Here is a 25,661-nt window from a genome sequence, read left to right on the forward strand (position 1 = left end):
AAAAACACCAGTATTGAGCAAACGAAGAAAGACAAAACATGGACTAGAAGCGAAGAAGAAAAAGAGCAAAGAAACGAAGAAGCACCAAAAACGGATTGAGGAGACAAAAAATATGGCAATTTTGGAAGAATCAAAGAAAATGAGAAGTTTTATAGTTCTGTGGATTGAAGATTCACTCCAGATGTCGTCGTGGGAGGAGGCGGAGCCGGTGGAGGGTGATGATGGCGTGACGTCACAATTGGGATTTCTCCATAGGCGGGGTTTCCGCTGCAAAAAGAGGATTTTTGATAGGTTTATCATAGCCATCAGGCTCCTGGCCTGGACGTTTCGGAACCACGACGTTTCGGAACTTTCTACATTTCTGCATGTGCAAAAACCACTATGCAAAAATGCAGGAAGTTCTGAAATGTCATGTTTTAGAATGTCGAGTTCTAAAACGTCCAAGAGCCAACCATATTGCCCAATAACTCAAAATGAGTTCTTGGTGTAATGGCTAACGGGCTAGGCCTTGGATCTCAAGGTCCGGGGTTCGACTCCCCACTAGGGCCTTTCTCTTTTTATTGTTTTTTGGGCTATTTTATAGGCCCAAAAAATTGGAAGAACGACTCACATATTCTTCCCACCCCTCCCCAGGGTTACTGTATTTATGGTAGACGCTTGTGCGGAAATGTGTCTCAGTTTTCGCTCATAATTGTTCCGCTGACGACACCAAATACACATGGAGAAGATGGAGATAGCCAGGAAGAGAAGAACGGCGATCTGGAATTTTCAGAAATTGAATTTTCTAGAATCTTCTAGAATATTCCAGATGTCTAGAATTTTGGAATATTCTAAAAAAGACAACTTACCAATATATACTGAGGCACTCTTGAAGGAATGGGGACCGGTGGGAAGGCTTCTCGTAGACCATACACACTTCTCAGCTCTCTTCTGGATTCTGCTGATGACGTCATCAGAAGATTCACAGCACGATCCACGTTAACAAATTGGCCATCTCGATCCATGAAATGGACCAGCATCAGGGTGAAATTCGAGTTTTGGCGACATTTGTCGACGATGGTTTGGAGGCCGGTCGCGTTGGAGAGATTACTGTAATTTGGAAGTGTTAATTTTAAGTCGATTTATCTCGGTTACTGTAAGAGATATCGAAATTTTGTCAATTGATAAAATGTTTATCGTATTATCAGAAGTTCTTTATCAGTTGATCCCTTTTTGATATCTTTCAAAGGAACTGACAAGGGAACCATGTTTAGCCTTCATCTCAGAATTTCTTCTAAATTTGCTCATTTATAGTTTCAAATACGGGCTTTCTTGTGGTGTATTCGGTTTTCTGCACTAATTTCTAGAAGTCGAGAAAAGTCCATCTGAAAATATGCTGTTTTTTGGTCTCCTCCTTCCCTTCCACTTCCCCCCCCCCCTTTCCTCTATACATTCTCCACTGTGGAAGAAACGAGAAACACAGGTCCTAGGCGATGATGCGCATAAAAGACCCGATCCATATGCGATCCTCTAGAAGTCCGTTTGACACATATCGCGAACAATGAGCTGCGATGAGTCTCATATGTGTGCGATGCGGGAGAGGCTGAATCGAGTGTTCCGAATGCGCGCGTATCCTAGATGGATTCTAGGTGGGTGGGCGATGTGTGCGATATGGGTCTGATACGGTAGGCCGACTACAACACTCCGAAATCCCGGATGCGTCCATTGTTTACCGTAAATCCACACCGGCAACTTTGTCAATTTTTCGTCAATTCGAGCCTACATTTCTGGTTTTTCGATTATTCCTTCGATGTTTTTTGTGAAAAAGAGTTATGGCAGAATAAAAAATCGCTGAATTCTTGCAGAATCATGTCTTTCACTCGTTAATTGCTATGTTTTTCGCCAAAATAGGTGATATTGAGATTTTTTGATTTCACTTTGTAATTATTGTAAAAATCGTATTTTCAGGTGGAGTAAACGGTAAGTTGGTAAGTATACAATAATTACAAAGTTTAAATTATAAAAATTTTCAATTTTTCATGTAATTTCAAAAAAAGTGAAAGTGAGACATTTTTTGAAAAAATGAAAAAAAAACAATTTTTAGCGAATTTTTTCCCATTTTGTTCTGTTTTTGATTGCATATCAAATTTAAATGGAAACTGCCATAAATCTTTTTCAAAACCAAAACATTGAGTTTCGAAAAATCAGTAATATGTCGTTCAAAATATAAAAGAATATGGAATAATAAAGGAAAAGTACGAAATCGGAAGACCTGAACAAAATCACATCACAATAGAACTTAACTGACACTTCTAGGAACCCCCAACCAACGTTTTAGTTCATTTCATCGAGTGCCAGCAAGCCAGGCGAGGAGATGCTTTGCGGCGGCGGTGTGCCCCATATGCCCCGTATATGCCCCATACCGGCGTCCTTTCCCTGTACCCAATTCATTGGCGCGTCCTCCGTCGCCCATCCATTATGCGTATGCGCGCCCAGGACCTGTGAACAGTGGTCGAGTGGATAGTGGGGATGAATAGTAATCACAAGTTTGGGGTTCGATTCCGTCACTCTCCATTTTCTTTTTTCTTTTTTTTTCTTTGATTTTGGAGGAATTTTTTGAACTTTTCGAAAATCAAAACTATGTTTGCTCTATTATTTCAGTAGGAAAAAAGCTCGAAAAAGATAATTTCTGAAAAATTCTTGAAGCACTGCTGAAAAGCCTTATCTACTCAAAATGTCAGTCTAAATCCCCCGTTTTGATCACATTGGTTGCGGAACTGTTATAAATCAGTCAAGAAGTATGTAAATCTATGTTTTCACAAGATTTAAGTGCTATTGGGTGATTTTCTAAGGACTACGATTCATTGGAGTTTTGGAAGAAATCACTTATTTCGGATTTCAAAACGGATATAGGCTACAGAATCATGTGAAAAGACTCATTTTATCGTTTTTATGCGTTTAGAATTCATTTTAGCACATTTAAACAATTTTCGAAAAATTGTAAAATTTCGCAAAGGGTACCCATGGCAAAAATTTTTTCAAAAAATTTTTTTTTGAAAAATGAGGAAACTTTGTCAGATTGTAGAGAAACCTTTAAAATTGCGATTGACACTCAAATAATGCCAAAAGACTCCCGTTAACCCTTTCAAAAACTCACTCCAAAAGTGAGAAATTAGTACTGAAATCACCTAAACAGCCCATAACTCGACTTCTAGAAATTAGTGCTGAAAACCAAATGCATCACAAGAAAGCCCGTATTTGAAACTATAAATGAGCAAATTTAGAAAAAATTCTGAGATGAAGGCTAAACATGGTTCCCTTGTGAGATAAAGAGCCTTAAAGTTGGAGGCTGATAAAAGCCTAAACTTTGTGCCAATTTATTCGGGTTGCTGTAAAAGATATCAAAAAATGATCAACTAACAAAATGTCTATCACAATATCAGCTATATTTTATCAGTGGACCACTATTTGATATCTCCTACAGTAACCGAGATATATGGGCTCTAAAGGAACTCACTCTGCAATCTTCTTTTCGTTTTTGATGATCAACTCGAATGGAGCATCGAACACCAGCTCAGTCTGCTGAGCATATGTGACCACGGATATCTGAAATTGCTCAGAGTTTTCAAAAAATACAGTACGACACTCCGCCTACCATAACCGATGCAGTATCCTCGTGTCCGGCACCATCGGTAACCACTACTGTAAACGAGTAGGAGGAGTCTTTGAGCAGCTCGTTTGCCGTGATTTCTCCAGTTGTTTATCGATTTGGATTGGGGATTCGGATGCCGTGAAGGACTGAAAATAGAATTATCGATTTTTTGAGGTCAAGGGCTTCAAAATGAATATAAACATCGTCAGGGTCGCGGCGGCCCACGACGGCCTCTCTAACTTGGAGTCAATTTATCCCAGTTGTTATATGAGAAATATCAAAAAGTGTTCCACTGATAAAATGTTTATCATAAAATCAGCATTTGTTTATCAGTTGACAACTTTTTGATATCTTCTACAGTAACCGAGATATAGGGGTTTGAAGTTAAGACTTAAGTCGAAGCTTAATTTTTAGCGCCAAAATCAAGCGCAACTTTAAGCTTCCACTTTAAACCCTTATATCTCAGTTCCTGTAAGAGATATCAAAAAGTGATCAACTGATAAAATGTTTATCATATTATCAGAAGTTCTTTATCAGTTGATCCCTTTTTGATATCTCCTATAGGAACGGAGATATAAGGGCTTAAAGTTGAACAATCGGTGCATGAGCTACGGTTCGGTTGCAGGCCTCATAACTTTGAGCCAATTTATCTTGGTTACTGTAGGAGATATCAAAAAGTGATCAACTGATAAAATGTTTATCATATTATCAGAAGTTCTTTATCAGTTGATCCCTTTTTGATATCTCCTATAGGAACGGAGATATAAGGGCTTAAAGTTGAACAATCGGTGCATGAGCTACGGTTCGGTTGCAGGCCTCATAACTTTGAGCCAATTTATCTTGGTTACTGTAGGAGATATCAAATAGTAGTCAACTGATAAAATGCTACTGATATTATGATAAGTAATTTATCAGTTGACCACTTTTTGATATCTCTAACAGGAATTGAGATAGAAAGTTTAAACAGACTAAAATTGCGAAATTTCAAAATATGTTGTACGGTATACTGTATGTTGAAGGTACTGTATCCACAAAATTCAAATTCTCTACCTGACTAGGCGATCGAACAAATCCTCGTATACTGTACTTCAATCCCTCCAGCTCCTCGTCCGCATCCGTCGCCTGTACTGTCAAAATGTGACTTCCACTGGTGACGTGTCCCTGGACTACGGTAGTTGTGTAGATTTTCTCAGAGAACTTTGGGAAATTATCGTTGACATCTAGAACATCAATTAGGGCCACGATGGTTCCGTTGATTGGCTTGTGTGGGTCTCGACACGAAAGATGACAGTCGTAGGCGGTGATCTGGAAAACAAAATGATCCATAACTCGATTAGTTTTCGCATAATTTCGATGAAAATCATATTTTTGTGTTCAGCTTAGAAATAGCTTCAAAATGAGCATAAACACCGGCTAGTTCGAAGAATGTCGATTTTTTACATTTTTGGCGCCAAATTCAAAATTTCATATTTCCAAAGAATAACTCATAACTCGGCTTATTTTTATTCAACCATAACAAACATGCTATCATTCGATTTGTCTTGGCAAGAACTTCAAAATGAGTATAAACATGACCTATTTTGAAAATTATTGATTTTTGGCATTTTTGGCGCCAAATTCAAAATTTCATATTTCCAAAGAATAACTCATAACTTGGCTAGTTTTGAATCAATTACAACATACACTAAACCAATGAATTTGACTTGTTAAGAGCTTCGAAATGAGTGTAATCATGACCTATTTTGAAAATTTTCCGTTTTTGGAAATTTGGGCGCCAAATTTGAATTTTCCTTATGCAAAGAATCACTTATAACTTGAGTAGTTTTGAGCAAATTAGAATGAAACTTATATACTTTTGTTCAACTCAATCAGAGCTTCAAGGTAAGTATAATCATGAACTACTTTGAAAATTTTTAAGTTTTGGCATTTTAGGCGCCAAATTCAAAATTGCATCTTTTAAAAGAATGTCTCATAACTTGGCTAGTTTTTGTTCAATCCCGACAAAAACTTTACCATTAAATTTGTCTTGTTAAGGGCTTCAAAATGAGTATAATCATGACCAATTTTGAAAATTTTTAAGTTTTGGCATTTTAGGCGCCAAATTCAAAATTTCTTTTTTCAAAGAGAATGTCTCATAACTTGGCTAGTTTTTGTTCAATCCCGACAAAAACTTTACCATTAAATTTTTCTTGTTGAGAGCTTCAAAATGAGTATAATCATGACCAATTTTGAAAATTTTCCATTTTTGGGTCCCACCACAAAAATGCGCCAAAATTAAAAATTTCTCAAAATCCAGTCATGTTTATACTCGTTTTGAAGCTCTCCTCAAAACAAACCCAACCACATACCGTAATCTGATGCTGCTTTTTGTGTTCTCTGTCAAAACTGGAATTTGTGAAAAGCACTGGAAGTGTCGGGTCGGCGAAGAAGAAAATGGGCGTATCAGTGGTATAGCACACTTTGGTGTTGTCCGAATGAAAGTCTGAATCCAAGGCGGCTGGAATCCGACCCACTTGTCGTTTGCCCTTCTCGTTTTCTAGGACAGTAAGGCGGACGTCCTGGAAATTTGAAATTTTTGAAAAAACAATGTTTTTGGATTACTGTACCTGTTTGGGGAACATTGGGCAGTTATCATTCCGATCGTTCACAGATATGAAAAGATGTGTTGAGGTGCAATTGTCCACACGGCAAGCGAGGATCTGGAAATTTCAGAGAAATGTAAAAAAAAATTTTTTCCGACAACCCAAAACCTTAAGGAGCTGAAATACAATTTTAATAACACTCACCTTAATCTCATGAACCGTCTTCTTCTCGAAATCAAACGGCTGCTTGGCTCGGAGGCTTCCGTTTGTCTCACCGATGGTGAACATTTGCCAGTCCTGAAAACCCACGGAATTGATTTCATTTTTAAATTGGACAACGAATTCATACTCATCACATTAAGAGCTTTGGAATGAGTATAAACAAGGCATGTTTTTCGAAAACTTTGGATTACGGTTCTTTTTCGTGGCGGGACCCAAAAATCGAAAAATTTCAAAGTAGGTCATGTTTATACTTGTTTTGAAGCCCTGTCAACGACAAACAAAATGGTATTATTTTCATACAATTTGAAAAAAAACTAGCCAAGTTATGAGCGAATCTCCGAAAATCGGAAAATCGAATTTGGCGCCAAAAACGCCGAAAATCAAAATTTTTGAAACTAGGTCAAGTTTATACTAATTTTAAAGCTCTAAACAAAAAAATTGAATGGTAGGATTTTTGGTGAAATTGAATCAAAACTAGCCGAGTTCTGAGAAATTTGTCACAGCTTCGTTCCTTCAGCTTCGCGCCAGAAATTCCAGGAATCAAAAGTTTTGAAACTAGGTCAAGTTTATACTCATTTTGAAGCTCTGAACAAAACAAATTTAAAAACTTGATTTTTGTAAAAATCGAATGAGAATTGGCCAAGTTATGAGTGAATCTAAGAAAATTGAAAAATCGAATTTGGCGCCAGAAATGTCAAAAACAAAAATTTTTGAAACTAGGTCGTGATTATACTCATTTTGAAGCCTTTAACAAAACAAATTCAATGATTTAGTTATTGTCAAAATCGAATGAGAATTGGCCAATTTATGAGCCATTCTCCAGAATTTCGAAAATCGAATTTGGCGCCAGAAATTCCAGAAATCAAAATTTTTGAAACTAAGTCAAGTTTATACTAATTTTGAAGCACTTAACAAGACAAATCAAATGGTAGCATTTTCAATGAAATTGAATCAGAACTAGCCGAGTTATGAGCAATTTTGCACAGCTTCGTTTTTTGAGCTGGCACCAAAATTGCCAAAAATCAAAAATTTTGAAACTAGGTCATGATTATACTCATTTTGAAGCTGTTAAAATGACAAATTCGATGATATTAATTTCATTAAGTCTGCATCCAAACTAGTCAGGTTATGAGTGATTTACCAAAATTGAAAAAAAAGGAATTTGGCGCCTAAAATGCCAAAAATCACAAATTTTCAAAAATATGTCATGATTATACTCATTTTGAAGCTTATCACTAGCCGAATCCAAATTTGAATGAAACCCCCACCTTCTTAAACATCTCATCCAACCGGAACTTCACATTATCCCGCTCTCCTTCCTCCTCCAACACCTTCACCCTCAATAATTCCTCATAAACAATGTTCTCATCGAAATAGTGAATTGAATTCTGTTTCGGAGACACTACCAACGGATTGTGATGAGTGTTCTTAGCCGGGTATACTGTAACACAGTACGGTGACGTGGCAGTCAGTCCCCCTGGGTCCCGAGCGGTTACTGTAGAGCAGATTCGTTGGCCTGCGTGTCCTTTAAGCGGGCTTTGAACAACCAGTTTCTTATCCTGGTCCACATGGAAAAGTGTTGAATTCGCATCAATTGACGTCTTCTGAACACCTCCTTCATCTGAATCCGAAACCACTAGAACTGTGATCACTTGTCCTGGTTGGGCATCCTCCTCAATTGATAAATGGGTGAGATCAGTGTTATGGATAACTGGCGCATTGTCATTCACATCGATTACTGTAACTGTGATTGAGGCGAAGACCTCGTGGTGGGGATCTTGGCCTTGGTTATCGACGCATTTGATGCTCAGGGAATGAACGCGTTGGGTCTCGTAGTCCAGTGGAGCGACGAGGCGGATTGTGGAGTTGCTGAAAGTTAAGCTAATTTATCTCGGTTCCTGTGGGGGATATGAAAAAGTAGTCAACTGATAAAATGTTGCTGATAATATGATAAACATTTTACCAGTTAACAATTTTCTGATATCTTCCACAAGAAGTGAGATACAGCACTAAACGTTCTGTGGACGCGCTTAGCTGGAGGTTGCGGTGGGCGTGACAGAAGGGGACCCAAAACTTTGAGCCAATGTATCTCGCTTCCTGTGAAAGAAATCAAAAAGGTGTCAACTGATAAGATGTTGCTGATATTATGATAAACAATTTATTAGTTTACAACTTTTTGATATCTTTAACAGTAATTGAGATATAAAGATTCGAAATTAAGATGGAGCCCATTATAACAGACGTTCTAAAATGACCCGCTAACTTTGAGTCGATTTATCTCGGTTACTGTGAGAGATATCAAAAAGTTATTAACTAACAAAATGTTCATTATATTATCAGTAACATTTTATCAGTTGTCCACTTTTTGATATCTTCCACAGGAATCAAGATAAACGAGCTCAAAGATTCTATTAGAATGTTTACGGTAAAACTCACCTCTCATCAATCTTAAAGAATCCCTCATCTCCAGTCATACTGTACTTCAACGACGCAAATTTACTACTGTCTCGATCGGTAGCCAACGGATACGGTAGATCGAGTACCGTACCCAAAACCGAGTTCTCCAGAATGGAAACCGCGAAATTTGAGGAATTCTTGAAGATTGGTCTGAAAAAAGTATCTTTGAGTTAATTAATTACCCTTAATTATGATAATTAGTAACCGATTATCGTTAGCATCTTGAATGGTTAGTAGGAATGGACACGTGGCGGTTTTGGAGTTTTTCAGAAGTTTCGATTCAATGATTCCTTCGATTTTTCGCTCGGTTTCGAAATTCAAAGTTTTCAAAATTCGAATTGTTCCGAATCGATCGATTTGGAGTTTTCCTTTTGGTCCGGATGTGATTTTTAGGGTGTATCTGAAAGGGTTACTGTAGGTATAAGCTAGGGTTACTGTAGATAGGGTTACTGCAAGTTGGGTTACTGTAGTTTTAAGCTAGGTTTACTGTAGATTGGGTTACTGTAGGTTTAAATCATGGTTACTGTAGGTTCAAGTGAAAAAACGGGGTAAAATGGGTTAGGGTTACAGTAGGTATAAGCTTGGGTTACTGTTGGTTTGGGTTACTGTAGGTATGAGTTGATGTTACTATAGGTATTTGTTTGATTATTGTAGGTATATGTTCGAGCTACTGGAGGTATGAGCTTTGGTTACTGTGGGTATAAGTTTGGGTTAGTGTAGGTTTAAATTATGATTACTGTAGGTTGAGTTGTTGTAGGTAAAAGTTAGGGTTCTTGTAGTTATAAACCAGGGTTACTGTAATGTTATGTTTCGGTTACTGTAGGTTTAAGTTAATGTTACCATAGGTATAAGTTAGAGTTACTATAGTTACAAGTTAGTGTGGGATTACTGTAGCTTCCACCTACTTCATGTCATCTGTCGATTTGACCCCTTCCACTGGCACCTCACCTACAGTAGTCCCGACAGTCGCCGATTCACTTGTCACAAACTTTCGGGGTACTGTAGGATTACTGTAGATCGGTGTGACGTCATCGGTATCCATCACATTGATGATCAACTCCACTGGCACCTCTCGTTTCCCTTTTCTCATTGAAATGTGTAGTTTGATTTGTTTCACTCTTGATGGGTCCACTTTTTTCAGCGTATGGATTCTTCCAGATTTCGCGTCGATGGATATCCACGTGGCGACTTCTGAATCTGGGAAGCCTTGAGCAGAGGCTTGAATGATTTCGTAGGTGTAGCCAGGCATGCCGGCGTTGAGCCATTTGATTTCGGACTGGAAGAAAAAATTATATAACTGCTCTTTGAGCTCAATTATCTCGGTTTCTGTGCAAGTTATCAAAAAGTGGTTAACTGATAAAATGTAGCTGATGTTATGATAAACATTTTATTAGTTTACAACTTTTTGATATCTTTAACAGTAATTGAGATATAAAGATTCGAAATTAAGATGGAGCCCATTATAACAGACGTTCTAAAATGACCACTTTTTGGTAGCTTTCACAGTAACCGAGATAAACCGAGTCAAAGTTAAGATTTCGGCAGCTGACCGTGTAGCTCATCAGGCAAGCGCCGACTTTCCAACTTTGAGCAGATTCATCTCGGTTCCTGAGTAAGATATCAAAAAGTAGTTAACTGATAAAATGTAGTTGATTTAATGATAAGCATTTTATCAGTTATCCACTTTTTAATAGCTCTTACAGTAACCGAGATAAATGCGCTTCAAGTTAAGAGGTCGGCAGCCGACGGTGTCGCTCATTTGGCAAGCGTCGACTTTCCAAATTTGAGCCAGTTTATCTCGGCTCCTATGAGAGATATCAAAAAGCAGTTCACTAATACAATGTTTATCATAATATCAGTAACATTTTATCAGTTGACCACTTTTTGATATCTCTTACAGGAATTGAGATAAGTTGGCTTAAAGTTAGAGATGTCTTTTTATCGGTGCATTCACGGTACGTTCTTCAAAAATCTAGATCATTTGGCTCCCTTCTCACCTTCTCTCCTCCCGTATCATTACTATTGATCTGTGTCGTCAGCTCGTTTTCAATTGATTTCATCGCTCGATGCTCATTCAACACCACCTGAGCCACTGCCTGATTCTCCGGATCACCACCATCCGATGCGGTCACATTGAACTCCAAATTCACGTTTTTATCCAAAATTCCGGGTCCAATGAACACGATTTCACCGGAATCTGACACTTTGAACTGAGGATTTGCACTTGAATACGTCACATAGTTGTTTGGTGACGTGGCATCAGAATCGGTGGCTTGAAGACGTCCAATGACTCCACCAGGAGAGATATTGGCGTCTAGTGGGATCGAGTAGCGAGAGTTTGAGAATATTGGAGCGTTATCGTTGATGTCCTGGAAAAAGCTAGATTTTCAAAGTTTTAAAATCGTTGTAACATCTCCTAACTTGTTTAAACATTGAATTTTATTGAAAATTTGTACTCAGCACATTTAGCGCTTTAAAATGAGTAAAGCATGACAAACTCAACGGTATTAAATTCATCCAAATTGAATGAAAACTAGCCAAGTTATGAGTGATTCTCCAAAAATTCAAAAATCAAGTTTGGGGCCAAAAATGGCAAATACTGAAATTTTTGAAACTAGGTCATGATCATACTCAATCTAAAGCTCTCATTACGACAAATTTAATGGTATAATTTTTGTCGTAATCAAATCAAAACTAGCCAAGTTATGAGCGGTTTTCAGAAAAATCCTTTTTCAGTTAGGAGCCAAAAATTGCCAAAAATCAAAATTTTCAAAACTAGGTCATGATTATGTTTATTTTGAAGCACTTATTATAACAAATTTAATGGCATAGGTTTTGTTCGAATTGCATAGAAACTAACAAAGTTATGAGGGATTCTCCTGAATTGGAAAATCGAATTTGGCGCCAAAAATGCCGAAAATCAAAATTTTTCAGAAAGTAGGTCATGATTATACTCATTTTGAAGCAATGAACAAGACAAAGACGAAAATCTATATTTCAGGAAATTAGACTTAAAAATAAAAAAGTTAGGGCCTCCTCAACGACTCACCTTAACCCTAATGGTAACCACCACACTGGAGCTTCTCTTCGGCTCTCCAGAATCCGAGGCCGTCACCGTCAGATTCACTTCATTCGTTTCCATAGATTCTCTATCAATCGCACCGATAAAAAGCATTCCATCCGGTGAAATATCGATTGGCAGCTTTTCCATTTTTTGATCTATCGAGTACACAATTTGGCCATTCTTCTCGGCGTCCAGATCAGTAGCCTAGAAGATTTTTTGTAGTTTTTGTAGTTTTTGTAGTTTGTAGTCTCTTACCTTAATCTTCAGTTTCTCACTTTTCCCCTCATCCACCGTTATCACATAATGTGATTTTTCGAAAATTGGCGAATTGTCATTTTCGTCTTTTACAGATATTTGAAGTTGAGCTTTTGCAGAGGCGCCTGGAAATTGGGAATTTAGATTAAAATTTAAACATTTAAAAATTTTAATTTAAATTAAAAAATTTTTAAATGAATTTTCAAAAAACCAGCTTGTTTGCCGCGCCTCCGGCGCTTCAAACAGCTGGTTGGTGCGCCTTCGGCGCGAAACCAGGGAACGTCTCCAGAAGGCTTCAAAATCAAAAATTCGAAAAACGAAACATTGGGGCATCATCTTGCTACTATTTTGGATTATCTGTGAAAATTTGAGAAATTTTGGTCTCCTGGTTCCTTCGCTCGGGCCGGTGACACGGAACAAACGGACCCACACACAGAATTTGTTGATTATTAATAGTAAAGATTTAAATTTTTTTTTATTTTCAAAAAAAATTACAAGTTGAATAAAATTCAAGATAAGCTGAAATTTTTGAAATTTTGTGTCCCAGTATTACCATTCTGATCCGTCGCTTTGACTATCAATTCGAACTTTTCCGATTCCTCCCGATCGATTTTCTCCAAATTTTGAATTTCTCCACTTTGAGCAATTTCAAATTTCGCGGCATTTTCTCCCAACAACTCAAAAGTCACTGGTCCATCACTTATCACTTTAACACCCCCTAAAACTGTTGGCTCTCGATTTTCCATCACTTGAAACTGGTATTCCGATTTTTCAAATTTCGGAATCATTTTTAGTTTTTGAGTGGGCGGAGCCAATTTTGGGGGCGGAGTTGGAGCCATGGAGCGGAGCACAATACGACATTGACCCGATAAAGATTTCACCTGGAATTAATTTTTGAGAAATTTTAAAAAGTTGAAAAAATTAAAAAAAATTGTTTTTTTTTCAAAAATTCCAAAACTCACCAATAACTGCGCATTATCCAAATTCTGAGCTGCTATTTTTTTCGAGTCTATAATGGTTAATTCCATATGAAAATCATCCAAAACTTTCAGATCGAAACTTTCAGAGCCACCAATTAGGCGAGGCTTTTCCTGAAATATCTTACTTTTCAGTTTTATTACTGTAATCCTCTTAAAATTCAATTCTAAACCACGAAACTTATATATTACTGCAAAGCTTTTCAAGAGCTTCAAAATGAGTATTAACAGTTTGAAAACACAGTTTGAAAATTTTCAAATTTTGGCACATTTTCGTGGTGGGACCCAAAAATTGGAAAATTTCAAAGTGGGTCATGATTATACTCGTTTGAAAGCCTAAAACACAACAAATTCAATGGTATAGTTTTCGTTGTAACTGCTTCAAAACCAGCCGAGTTATGAGCAATTGCCTGAAATTGGGAATCTCGAATTTGGCGCCAAAAAAAGCAAAAAACAAAATTTTCAAAATAGGTCATGTTTACACTCATTTTAAAGCTCACAACGAGAAAAATTGAATGGTGTCATTTCTGTTGAATATGAATGAAAACTAGCCAAGTTATAAGTCATTCTAAAAAAAGAGATTTTGAATTTGGCGCCAAAAATGCCAAAAATCGAAAATCATTAGATCATGTTTATACTTATTTTGAAGCCCTAATCACAAGAAACTCAAAATTAGTAATTTCCCTGAAAATGGATAAAAACTAGCCAAGTTATGAGTAATTCTTTAAAATAGCGGAATTTCGAATTTGGCGCCCAAATTGCCAAAAATCGAATATTTCCAAAATAGGTCGTGTTTATACTCATTTTGAAGCTCTTGTTAAGCTGAACCCAATAATATAAATTTCATCGTAGTCCGCAGAAAAATAACAAAGTTATGGGACATTTTACCGAACCTAACCATACCAAAAAATCAAAAATTTCGAATATGTTCGTGTTTATGCTTATTTTGAAGCTTTCAAAAAGATAAACCCAAAAACACCAACCTCATTCACAGATTTCAAGGTTTTAATCCTTAAAGGAGCTGAAAACTGGCCGGTACCCTGAACCAGATGAGCCTCGTAGATTGGGAATTCACAGAACTCGCCAGTTGGTTTTTCCTGGATTTTTTAAAAATTAAAAATTTTAGAAAAATTCTAGAAATACCTGATTTTCAATTTTCGGCTCTTCTTTATTCTCTGGAACACTTTCAGACACTTTCAGTCGCATTTCCACTTCTCTGGATTTTTGATTTTTCGATGACGTGGCTTTGATTTTCAGTATTTGCACGTCTTCTGTACTAGGGAGCTGGTTTAGGGTCAATATTCCAGTTTTGGCATCAATTTGGAAATTTGGGTTTTCAGAAATCCCGAATTCCACCTGCCCATCTGAATTCTCCACGTCTAGAGCCTCAATTTCAGCTACAGTATCGCCAGACTTAGCATTTTTGGAGATTTCAAACAATTTGGAGAAATCCGTCAGGAATTTGGGTGGCTCACTGAAACAATTTTAAAAAATCTAGTAAAAAATTCAGCAGACGTACTCATTTTCATTTTTAACCTGTACTGTGACAGTATGGGTTACTGTATGCGTCCGGTTGGAGTGTGGATCTCCGTCTTTTACGGTGATATTGAAGGTGTGGAGGGATTTGCTGAAAAAATAGGACCTCCAGAAGTCATTATATAGGAGTACGAAGAAAACAAAAAAGAAAAAAGGATTTCTCCCCGGCCGGGAATTGAACCCGGGTCTCGCATGTGACAGACGCGGATACTCACCACTATACTACCGAGGACACATTCCTGTAGGCGCCTCTTATCGTATAAGAACGGCGGCGCGCCGACTCACCTCTCATAGTCAAGCTGCTTGGAGAGACGCAGAGTGCTAGAGCATTTTCCATTGGCGCATTTTCTCTTGTCCACTTGGAAATGTTCGTCTCCCTGGAAAAATAGTTTTTAGGTGAAATTTTTTGAGGAATCTAATGAAAACAATGAAAAATACCTCAATCGAAAACCTAGAAATCCCTGAAATACCAGTGTCTGGGTCCAGAGTGTGGATTTTGAAAAGTTCCGTTCCAATTTCAGCATTTTCAGATATTTCAAATGTGCTGGGGGTGTTGATAAACTGTGGAGCGTTATCATTAACATCCACGACCTGAAAATCGCAGATTTAGCGGAAGTTTAGGACCATTATACGCTATTCCGTCGAATATTATGCTGGGAAACACGAAATATAGAAGAAACAGTGTTTCAAAATGACTGTAAATCCTTTTAAACCATTTTGCGAAAAAGCAAAAAGAAAATTAGCCGAGGTGGAGTCGAACTTGTGAGCCTCAGATCCAAAATCTGGAGTGTAGGCACTGCGCCACACAGGTCATTTGAGGAAAGAGTGGTGGAGGGCGTACAAGAAAGGGGGAGAAGCGGCAAGCCTCGGGCTCTGGCCACACCAATTGGAGTGAGGGCACCACACCAAGGGGTGGCGCAATGGTAGTGCGCCAGACTTCAGTTCAGAGGGTCATAGGTTCGTCTCCACCTGGCATAGTTATCTTTTGCTTTTTTCGCTAGCCATGGTAACATGTCTAAACTCTTCCATAAACACTTCTAACTTGTTTTCGCTTGGGGTTTTCAGCACTTTTTGAGAGAAAATTGGGTACAGTAACCCAAAATTTTGAATTTTGCGCTCCAATTTTCGCTACAGTAACCCCAACTGCCCTCACCTGCACTTCCAATGTGGCTCTCGACTTTTTGGGCCCCGCGACAACGAGCGAAAAGGATTGTCCCCGTATTCCATCGGCGTTTTCTTTCTGAAAATATATTAATATAGGATGATGCATATAGATACACTTGAAACCATTCCTATGAAAATAGTATGGATAATTAGGAGAGTGGTTTGCAATTCAGGAGGCAAAATACTTGAAAGTCAATTGGGCGGACGTGTCTAAGAGACTCTAGATGTGTCTTTTGGACATCGGCAAGCCTTTTATCTTGTCTAGAATGATTTAATTAAAAATAAAAAAAGAGTTTGAGCCCAAAGGGGGATTGAACCAGGGACCTTCGGAACCAAAAGCAAGGTCGCTAGCCAGCACACCACGGCGCGCATTAGAGGATTAAGGGTGAGAAGGCGGATAAGAAGGAGGGTAAATGGCTGCGCCGCTAGGGGGTGAGCCGTCGCCAAGGGGTGGAATAAATCTGAAATCGAAAATTTTTTTTTGGAATTTTCCAAAGTTCAATTCTGAATTTTTCAAATCGGTCCCTAATATTTCCTATTCTCTAGGTCTTCGCCTAATTACTATTACTGCCAAACGAATAACCATTTCTCTGCCCCTCTCCTCACTTCCCATACTATTTCCCAATATTATTCATTTTCCATTTTCAATTAGCACCCCCGTTTCCTTTTGATTTCCTTCCTCTTCTTCTTCTTCTCATTCTTCTAGAATAAGAATCCATAGTCACCACCAATCAGTCGTCAAAACGTGTTATGTTTTTGGGATTTACTTCTTCCTCTCTCCTCTAGAAAATGCCTCAAGGGCAACAATCCTTTTGGTTTTGTTCGAAATCCTACCAGGAATCCAAAAAAAAACTTTGGCATCATCTTATTCTCCGATTTACACGCCTGTTATATAGAGAAGGGGGTGGCTATGCTATTCAAATCGAGAAGCAAGGACGATTATCTCCTCTCAATACGCTATTCAGGTGGAAATACGGAAGAAAAAGTGTTTCGAAATGGTTGTAAACCCATTTAAATGTGGGGGGACATGAGAAGAATAATGTTGTCGAAATTCCGTTTAAATATGCTCCTCGAGGAGTTGAACTTGTCGAGGCGAGTGTTGGAGGTGCGGCGCCGCTACCGACTGAGCTACGCGTGCAAAGAGAAAGGCGTTGCCCGATTGCATACATAAAGGCGAGGGCGACAGCTGTACGCAGAGTGACATTAGGCGTTGTACACCGTTACGGTAGAATGCATACTCTGGCCCCAAAAATCCCCCGTAAAATCTCCTGTCCCCCCACCTTTAAACACTTTTGCAAAAAAACAAAAGGAGCCCGGGTGGAATCGAACTTGAGAGCGTCATATCCAAAAGCGGGAGTGTAGGCACTGCGCCACACAGGTCAATTGAGCAAAATGTGGTGGGGGCGTATAAGAAAGGAGGGAGAGAAGCGGCAGCCGCGGGCTCTGGTGGCGCCACCCCAAACGGTGTGAGGGCACCGCACCAGGTATGGCGCAGTGGTAGTGCGCTAGGTTATCGTTCAAAGGGTCATGGGTTCAATTCCACTTGGTGTATTTTTCTTTTACTTTTTTCGCTAGCCATGGTAATATGTCCCAAAACCCTCCAAAACCATTTTGAAGCAGTTTTCCTTTCTAGATTTTCGAGTTTTTTGCAATTTTTGCACTTTTCGAAATTTCAAACCCCTAGAATAAGCAAAGGGGGGGGGGGGGGGGGGTCATCACATCACACATATTTGACCATCTTCCCCCTATGGGGACTGACTGACCAATCTAATCTGTACTGTAAACAACAAAGAAGTCTTCTTCTCCTTCGGTCCCTACCCGAACGATTTTTCCTTTCATATTGACTTTCTTACGGGAAGGGATACAAAACAAGACAAAAGTTCACACTTTTCTTTCCATCTTCTTCCTAGCTTCCGAGAAACTCCGTGATGAGCAACAGCGAGGATTACTGTAGGTCGAAAGACGGTTGTCACGAAAACTGGGAGATTATAGATTATTGGTAAGAAGTAGGAAGATCTTGTGATTTCTGGAACTTTTTTTAGAAGGAAAAAAGGAGGAAAAGCTAATTCGATCAAGTTTATGTGATGAAATCGGTAATGGTGTTGGGATAATCTGCTTATCGAAGCCTAATATTCTGAAGCTTCTAGATGGCATAGCGAAAAAAGCAAAAAGAATTTGGCGAAGCGGGGATTGAACCCGGGACCTTCAAAATGGAAACATGGCGCCCACCAACTGCGCCACAGGATGCAACGAGAGCTATGGTGTGGAGGGCGTATAGGTGGTGGAGGGCGCGCGGCGCCGGGCGACGAGAGGTGAGCGCCATGGCGCTGTCATCCAATGAAGTCAAGTGGTGTAGTAGATGTGTTCCACGCTATCATCCAAGAGGTCCCGAGTTCAATTCCTCTTGACCTAATTATTTTTTTGTTTTTTTCGCTGTCATGGAATATCCAACTAGCTTGGCCATCCAAAAGCCAAAATAGTCAGTTTCAAAGTAGACACTGATCAATTTCCGACCTAAATGAATAATAGATAAAGTTAGGTTTAGATTTCGCTCCTATTATTCACTTCCTAGATTTAATGACACCCCTGTCCATCTCTTCCCTCTAATTGGGGCATCCTCCTTAATTATTAATTGACCATTGGCCTGGAATAGTACACTCCCTCCATCCTCTGCAAGCCACGAACTTCTCCAAGAAAGTACCCGCAAGTCGCCCGCTTATCATCGCCCACCGCACTTTCAGCTGTTGTCGGCGCCTGTGGCGCAGTGGCAGTGCTCCAGTTTTTGGTTCCATAGGGTCCCAAGTTCAACTCCAACCCCTTCTAAAACCTTTTTTGTTTTTCTGTATGATGGCCTAGAAAACCCTGAAAATCGTTTTTTAAGGTTCCTAAACCATCCCATCCCAGCCCCCCCCCCACCCGCTAGGAAAGTGTGTTCCTTGCGGCTTTAGTTTTCTTTACCGCACGCAAATTTCGCGCATCATTGCTAACGTCTTCTTCTTCTTCTTCTCCTCTTCTTTCCGTTTATACGCTATTTCGGTAGCCAGCACCGTTCTTTTCCAAATGTACTAATCACTTGCCATATACATCGGGGCTGACAGAGAGAGAGAGAGACCATAAAAGTATATAGATCTTGGGGATTTTCGGATTTTCTAAGCTTCTACAGATATTTACTTTATAAAATAAATGCAAAAAAATTACAAAAAATTAGGCCGAAATTGATTTTTTGGATTTTTCGGGATTTTTCGAAAAAAATCCCATTTTTGGATTTCCCTTCATCCTCCAGGCAGTTGCCAACGAGGAGCGGCGCCCTCCCCGTTTATCACGGCCCTCCACACCTCTCTCACCAAGGTGCCCGCGTGGCGCAGTGCCTGTGTTTTAGTCTTCCGTTCAAGAAGTCCGGGTTCGATCCCCGTTGGGGTCAATTATGTTTTTTGTTTTTTTTGGAACTTACATCAGCATCCAGAGCCAAATTCAACTGCAAAGTGGAGCAGGTCTCATTGATTTTCACCACACTAAAGTAGTTGGATGGGTCGCCGGAGAGAATCTTGACATTTTTAGGACAGAGCGTTACAGGAAGATGGGTCCCCACTGGCCAATCCTCTTCAACAAGGAGGAACGAGGGTTCGACCAAAAGTTGGGCAGATTCTGAAATTTCAAAAAAAATTAGGTCAAGAATTTTTTTTTTCAATTTCTATTAATTTAATATTTGTTTACCTAGCAATAAGTAGGTGTATATGGAACAAGGTTATTCTAGGTAAATAATCTTTTTTTGAAAAAAAAATAGTAAAAAAAATGTTTTTTGATTTTCCAGAAATTCTCAGATTTAAAAAATCCAATAAAATTAGAAATTCAAAGAGACTTCCAACTGTGATATACATTCGCCTACCTGTCCCTTTAAACCAGAAAAACCAGAAAAATAGATGGAACTTTAAAGGAATCATAGTTGTTGATTATATATCCTCATTGAATTTTTAGAAATAAATTAGAGTAATTAAATAATTAGTAAGAAATTGAAAAATTCAGAAACTTTAGAAATACTGTAGATTCTCCTCTTAGGACACAAACGGAGAAGAAAGGGCTTTGGGGGGCGGACGAAATGGGGGGAGAAGCGAGAGAGTACATAGAAAGAGGAGGGCGCAGAAAGTGGGCGGAGCCTATTTTGGGTGGGGAGAAGGGGAATAAAGCAGTGCAAAGGAACGGCTGCTGATGGGGTGAAGACGAGGAAATTTGATTATTAATAATTTGAAACGTTTATGGAAGGAATTTAGGAGGAAGGAAGGGGGGAAAGGTCTGATTATAAGGTTTCGGGGTCTTATGCTGAGCAATTTGGGAAGGATGTATTCAAAATTTCGGGAAATTCTCAAAATTGGGAGAATTTGGAACATTTATGTACAATTTTTGTCGAGAAAACTTTTAAAATAAGAATTTCCTGAGACTCTGAAAATTAGAAATTAGAAATTTTTGGAATTTTTTTTTTGATTTTTGAGATTCTAAAATTTTAGGAATCTGTTGGGAATTGGCAAAATTTGAATAGAAACCAATTTTCCACAATCGTCAGTATTCTGATCTGACTATTAACATTGTTATACCAAGTCTAATATACCGAACAACCTGTAATTGAATCCCCCCCCCCCCCTTTCTTAAGCTTCTTAACTTTGAGCCTATATATCTCGGTTCCTGTAAAGGATATCGAAAAGTTGTAAACTAAAAAATATTTATCATAGTATAAGCTACATTTTATCAGTTGACAACTTTTTGATACCACTTATAGGAACCGAGATAAATTGACCTAAAGTTAATAGAGCAAAATACAGCAAGAGCCCACCAAAACCGTCAGCTTTCAGCTCAATTATCTTGGTTCCTGTGAGAGGTATTCGAAAGTTGTTAACTGATAAACTCTTTATCATATTATCAGAAGTTATTTATCAGTTGACAACTTTTTGATATCTTTCACAGGAACCAAGATAATTGAGCTCAAACTTGACATTACAGGTTTTATGATATTTCTACACTGTCGGATGCTTCAAAAAATTTCAAAATGTGATAATTAATTAAGAAGAAAAAAGAGATCATCTTTTCTTATCCGACAAATGATTCCTTCTTCTTTCTGAAGTGGGAGATTTATCACCTTATTAGCAGACAAGTGATGGAATGATTGATAGCATTTGAAGATCCTGGATCAGGTAGGATGATATAAAAGAAGAAACGTCTTATAAATCTCTTCGAAAAATGATAAGAAGGTGTTTAAAAAAAACTTAAAAATTTGAAATTAGACAAATCTGGACCCTGAATTTTCAATTTCAAACCTTTTTCGAATACCATAAACACTGTAATAGAAAGCCACCTAACCCGTCAACTTTGAGCCCTTATATCTCGGTTACTATGAAAGATATAAAAAATGTCTCAATTAGTAAAATATTTATCATAAAATCAGCAACATTTTATCAGTTGGCCACTTTTTGATACCTTTTACAGGAACCGAGATAAGTTGACTCGAATTTGGCGGGTTGTTAGGAACCGCCTGACAGAATGACATCCCCTTTACATTGAGCCAATATATCTCATTTCCTGTACAAGATATTGAAAAGTTGTCAACTAATAAAATGTTTATCATAGTATCAGCAACATTTTGTTAGTTGACCACTTTTTGATACCTTTGACAGGAAACGAGCTAAATGAGCTCAAAGTTTGCGGTCTGGTGTATACAGTATCTTGAACTTCAAGTTTCCTGGTCAAATTTGGAGTCAAAATACTTCAAATTTTATCAGATTTTTTACTTTGCTTGAAATTTCTCATCTCTTTGAATTCTGGAACAATTTAACCTGAATTTATGTGATTCATTTTTCTTGTACTCTATTTCCTATACACTAGAATCGCCTATACTTGATAAGATAGACTATACAGAACGAGAGAGAGAGAGAGAGAGAGAGAGTGTAGAGAAACGAGAGACGCAGGGAAAACGAGCGAAGACGATTCCAATATAATCAGTACATTGTAGGCAAGACAAGACTATTTCTTTTGGGGAGGTTTTGGGTGCATTTTGACAATTTTCAATGGCCTGGAATTCCAAAAAATGGATTTCTAGGCCATAGACTTTGGAAATTTCTGAAAATGGCTTCGATTTCAAAAATTTAAATTAAAAATAATTTTTAAAAATTTTCTTCCTTAAATTTCTTATAATGATTGAGTTTTTAGAGCAAAAAGTGCTTAAAATTTTTTTTTGGAATTTTTGGAATTTTTTGATTTTCCAAAAATTTTAAATTTCCGGCTTATTTCCCATTTCAGGAAGTGCATGTGTGAAATCATAATTCAAATTTTCTTATCATTTTTTCCCATTTTTTCCGTTTTCAATGCTCCGCCTTCTTATCATTCTTTATCAATCACTTTCAACCCCAATTTTCAGCTTTTTTTCACCTTTTTTGTCTTAAAATTTTTGTCTGGAACTGTCTTTTTGAAAAAAAACTATCTTTAAATTTTTCAATTTCCCGCCAAACCGAGAATTCAAAAAAAAAAATTCAGATAAATCATGATCGATTCAGTTCGATTTCTGATCGAAAACTGGGAAAACATCGGAAATTCGTTGCTCTACAAATTCAAGGACCAAAAATTCCTGCTAGCTGCTTTAAAGGGTCTTCGGAATGGATTGGTGTAGGATTTTCAGATTTTTCAAATTTTTAAAATTTGAAAAAATTCCAGATATGGAGTTCGAATTCGTGCGCCACACGCCTTGGTGATGGTGTTCCTGTTCGGAGAGGGAACGTAAGTGATTTTTGAGTTTTTTGGGATCTTGAGCAATGTCAAATGTTTTGAAATGTGCAGAATAATATGAAAATGTTTTTCTGAGCATTTTCTGAGCATTTCACAGTTTTCAGAATTGAAAAATCTAGATTTTACAGGTGGGGGGACAGGAGATTTTTCGTAGTTTTTTTGTAGCTAGAGTATGCATTCTACCGTGACGGTGTACAACGCTTAATGTCACTCTGCGTACAGCTGTCGTCCTCGCCTTTATGTATGCAATCGGGCGTGCGCTTTCTCTTTGCCCGCGTGGCTCAGTCGGTAGCGGCGCCGCACCCTCAATCATCGCCCTCACAAGTTCAACTCCTCGAGGGGCATATTTGAACGAAATTTCGAGAACATTATTTTTTTCATGTCCCATCACCTTTAAGGCAAGTTACGCCAATTTTATTGTTGGTGACCTAGAAAAAAATTTCGACCCCAGTTATTTGAAACACTGTGCAAGCATTATAATTTTTATATTTAGATTCAATTAGCTTAAAACTTTAGCTTTTCGATGATATACAAAGTGGCCTAGTTTTGGGTTTCTAGGCCACTAGCTTTGGAGAAGCGTAACTTTTTTGAAAATCGAGGTATAAAAAATACGGTAGCTTGAAACTTCAGCTTTCTAATGATAAACAACATGGCCTAGTTTTCTAAAGTTTTTGGGATTCTATGTCACCAACTTTGGAGACGCGTAACTTTCTTTAACATTTCGACATTTTGGAATGCTTATAACATTCTTCAAAATTAAGACTTTGCAGTTTTAAAAATTTGGTATGGTAGCTTAAAACTTTAGCTTTCTAATAATATACAGCATGGCCTAGTTTTCGTTATCTAGGCCACCAAATTTTAGATTCCTAGGCCACCAACTTTGGAGACGCGTAACTCGCTTCAAGATCAACATTTTTCGATTTTGAAAACTTTATTTAAAAGCCCTTGACCTCCTCTCCATTTTAAAATACATTCCAAAAGTTCAGAAATTTCCAGTGTGCTCGAAAAACTGCTCACCATCTTCCGGCTCACCAAAACACACGCATTGAACCTTGCCAAATTCGTCTTCTCCTACAAATTCCTCCAAGGAGCTCTATCCGAAATGGATGGCAAGAAAAAAGAGTGGCATAGTGCGGCGGCGGCGTTTGTCATGGGCTACTATGTGTTCGGAGAGAACAATGCGGTTAACATGCAGGTAGATTTTTTCGGGATTTTTTTTTTTTGGATTTTCGGTCATTTTTCCCATTTTCAGAAGCCTTTTTATGCACTTTCAATATCAAATTTGAATCCCACTTGCTTTGCGCTTCAAAATGAGCCCAAACACGACTAGGATCCGTCCACTTTGATTTTTTGAGGCGCGTCGCGGTCGGTGCGTCGCGTGTCGAGGGGAAATTTTGAAACTGGCGGAGCCTAGCCGTGTTTGGGCTCATTTTGAAGCACTATAAAAGCCAATTCGATTCGTCTTATTGAAAATTAAATAAGGCTTCATTTGAAAGCTAGAAATCTCAAATAAAGAGCTCTCCGGACCACTGAAAATGGTCAGAATCGCTTAAATTTCTTTAAATTCCAGATCAACTTGTACTTGCTATCCCGTGTCGTGGTAGGGCTCACCAAACTAGCTGCCAATGAAGAAATCATTCCTCAGCCAAGTGAGAATTTCTGAAAATCCCAAAAAAGTTAGAAACACTTTTCCAGACTTCCCGGTGTTCCCTTGGTTTGCCGCGGCGGTTTGGGGTCTGGTCCTTTGGCTGTTCGAATTTCATCCTACAGTACTCCAAGGATCTCTACAAAAATCCATGACCTATTTGTACCATGACTCGAACTTTTGGACTGATATTAAGACTTTCTTGTTGAGAAACAAGTAGATATTTGTGTCTTACGATGTATTTGAATGAAATTTTGGCTTAACTCGTTCTAATTTTGCTCCAATTTCATTTTCAACTAAGCCATTCGATTTGGCTTGTCCATCGCTTCAAAATGAGCTCAAACACGGCTAGGCTCCGCCCACTTTGAAGTTTCACCTCGACACGCGACGCACCGACCGCGACGCGCGCGAAAAATCAAAGTAGGCGGACCCTAGTCGTGTTTGGGCTCATTTTGAAGCGCAAAACAAATGAAATTTGTATATAACGTTTAAAATTCGTAAGAATGAGTTTAGACCCCAATTTTGTACTGAAAACACAAAGAAAGAGGTGTCTTTCAGAAGTTGGAACATAGCTGGAAAACTAGGACTTTCAAAAAAAATCTGTGAATGTAAAGTTTTTAATGTAGGTCTGTTTCACAGCCACTCAAATTTTCAGAGTGATCCGCCAAGCTCCAGACTTCTGAAAATAAATTGAAAAACATGTTTTTTTTTGTATATCTTATTGACCGGTTTTAGGCGTTCATATCAAGATGTCATTTGAAAAGTATGGACCAAAAAAAGCTGGAATTAAAAAAAGATTAGTTTATTGAAATTTGAAAAACTGGAGAAAATGAGAAAAATGATTTTAAAAAAACGGATTTTGGGGAACTGAAGTTTTCTCAATCTGACGTTGTATGCTGTGTGCTTTATTCGGTCGAATAAAGGGAGATTAAATCGGTGGACAAGAATACTAAGAATCTTCCTTATACAGGGTGGCCGATAAGTATAGGACGCTCGCTTTCAGCGTTCCCTGGCACGGTGCCAAGGGATATTTTCGAAAAATTTCGAAACTTTTCGAAAGTCCAGAGACTATATAAGTAAGCTTCTCAGTCATTTGTTCTCACTTCTCCATATCGCCGAGCTATGAAAAGTTCTCCTCATCGTCCTTCCATTGAACTCTTGTTCAAGAGAGGCCTCGGAAGTGCTGAGATCGCTCGACGCCTTCAAATTTCGTCTTCGACGGTTCGAAACGTTGTCGCTGCTATCAAAAAGCGAGGAGATGCTTCTGAAGTAAAAAAAAGCGGACGTCCACGTTCTGTCAACACCCGGAATACTCGTGCAATCATCAAGAAACGGATCATTCGAAATGATGGATTGAGTC

At 38.4% G+C, this 25,661-nt stretch overlaps 2 protein-coding genes and 1 non-coding gene across 3 annotated transcripts; 1 reads left to right on the forward strand and 2 right to left on the reverse strand.

The window, feature by feature from the left end:
• Nucleotides 1-149: 149 nt before the first annotated feature.
• Nucleotides 150-19,829, reverse strand: Cbr-cdh-8 (the record flags this gene model as incomplete). Its single annotated transcript, XM_045236353.1, is given in 29 exon segments — nt 150-267; nt 611-759; nt 849-1,089; nt 3,497-3,624; nt 3,635-3,712; nt 4,682-4,936; nt 5,980-6,189; nt 6,238-6,330; nt 6,400-6,510; nt 7,704-8,304; nt 8,872-9,042; nt 9,098-9,292; nt 9,798-10,168; nt 10,890-11,261; nt 11,942-12,160; nt 12,212-12,336; nt 12,765-13,092; nt 13,174-13,311; nt 14,172-14,285; nt 14,332-14,662; nt 14,708-14,815; nt 15,010-15,101; nt 15,163-15,315; nt 15,878-15,964; nt 17,811-17,914; nt 18,454-18,532; nt 18,574-18,708; nt 19,340-19,533; nt 19,775-19,829. The coding sequence occupies 29 exon segments, from the start codon at nt 19,827-19,829 to the stop codon at nt 150-152; spliced, it is 5,355 nt and encodes a 1,784-aa protein (XP_045094314.1).
• On the reverse strand, nt 14,885-14,956 carry CBG28660. The gene has a single exon. It is a non-coding gene (tRNA).
• Nucleotides 19,830-22,414: 2,585 nt separating the features above from the next.
• Nucleotides 22,415-24,521, forward strand: CBG10537 (the record flags this gene model as incomplete). The annotated part of the gene is made up of 5 exons (XM_002634826.1): nt 22,415-22,536; nt 22,585-22,647; nt 23,653-23,851; nt 24,227-24,305; nt 24,352-24,521. 5 exons carry the CDS (start codon nt 22,415-22,417, stop codon nt 24,519-24,521), a joined length of 633 nt encoding a protein of 210 aa, XP_002634872.1.
• Nucleotides 24,522-25,661: the final 1,140 nt, after the last annotated feature.

The sequence above is a fragment of the Caenorhabditis briggsae genome (genome assembly GCF_000004555.2).
Source record: "Caenorhabditis briggsae complete genome, chrIV, whole genome shotgun sequence".
Classification (NCBI taxonomy): Eukaryota; Metazoa; Nematoda; class Chromadorea; order Rhabditida; family Rhabditidae; genus Caenorhabditis; species Caenorhabditis briggsae.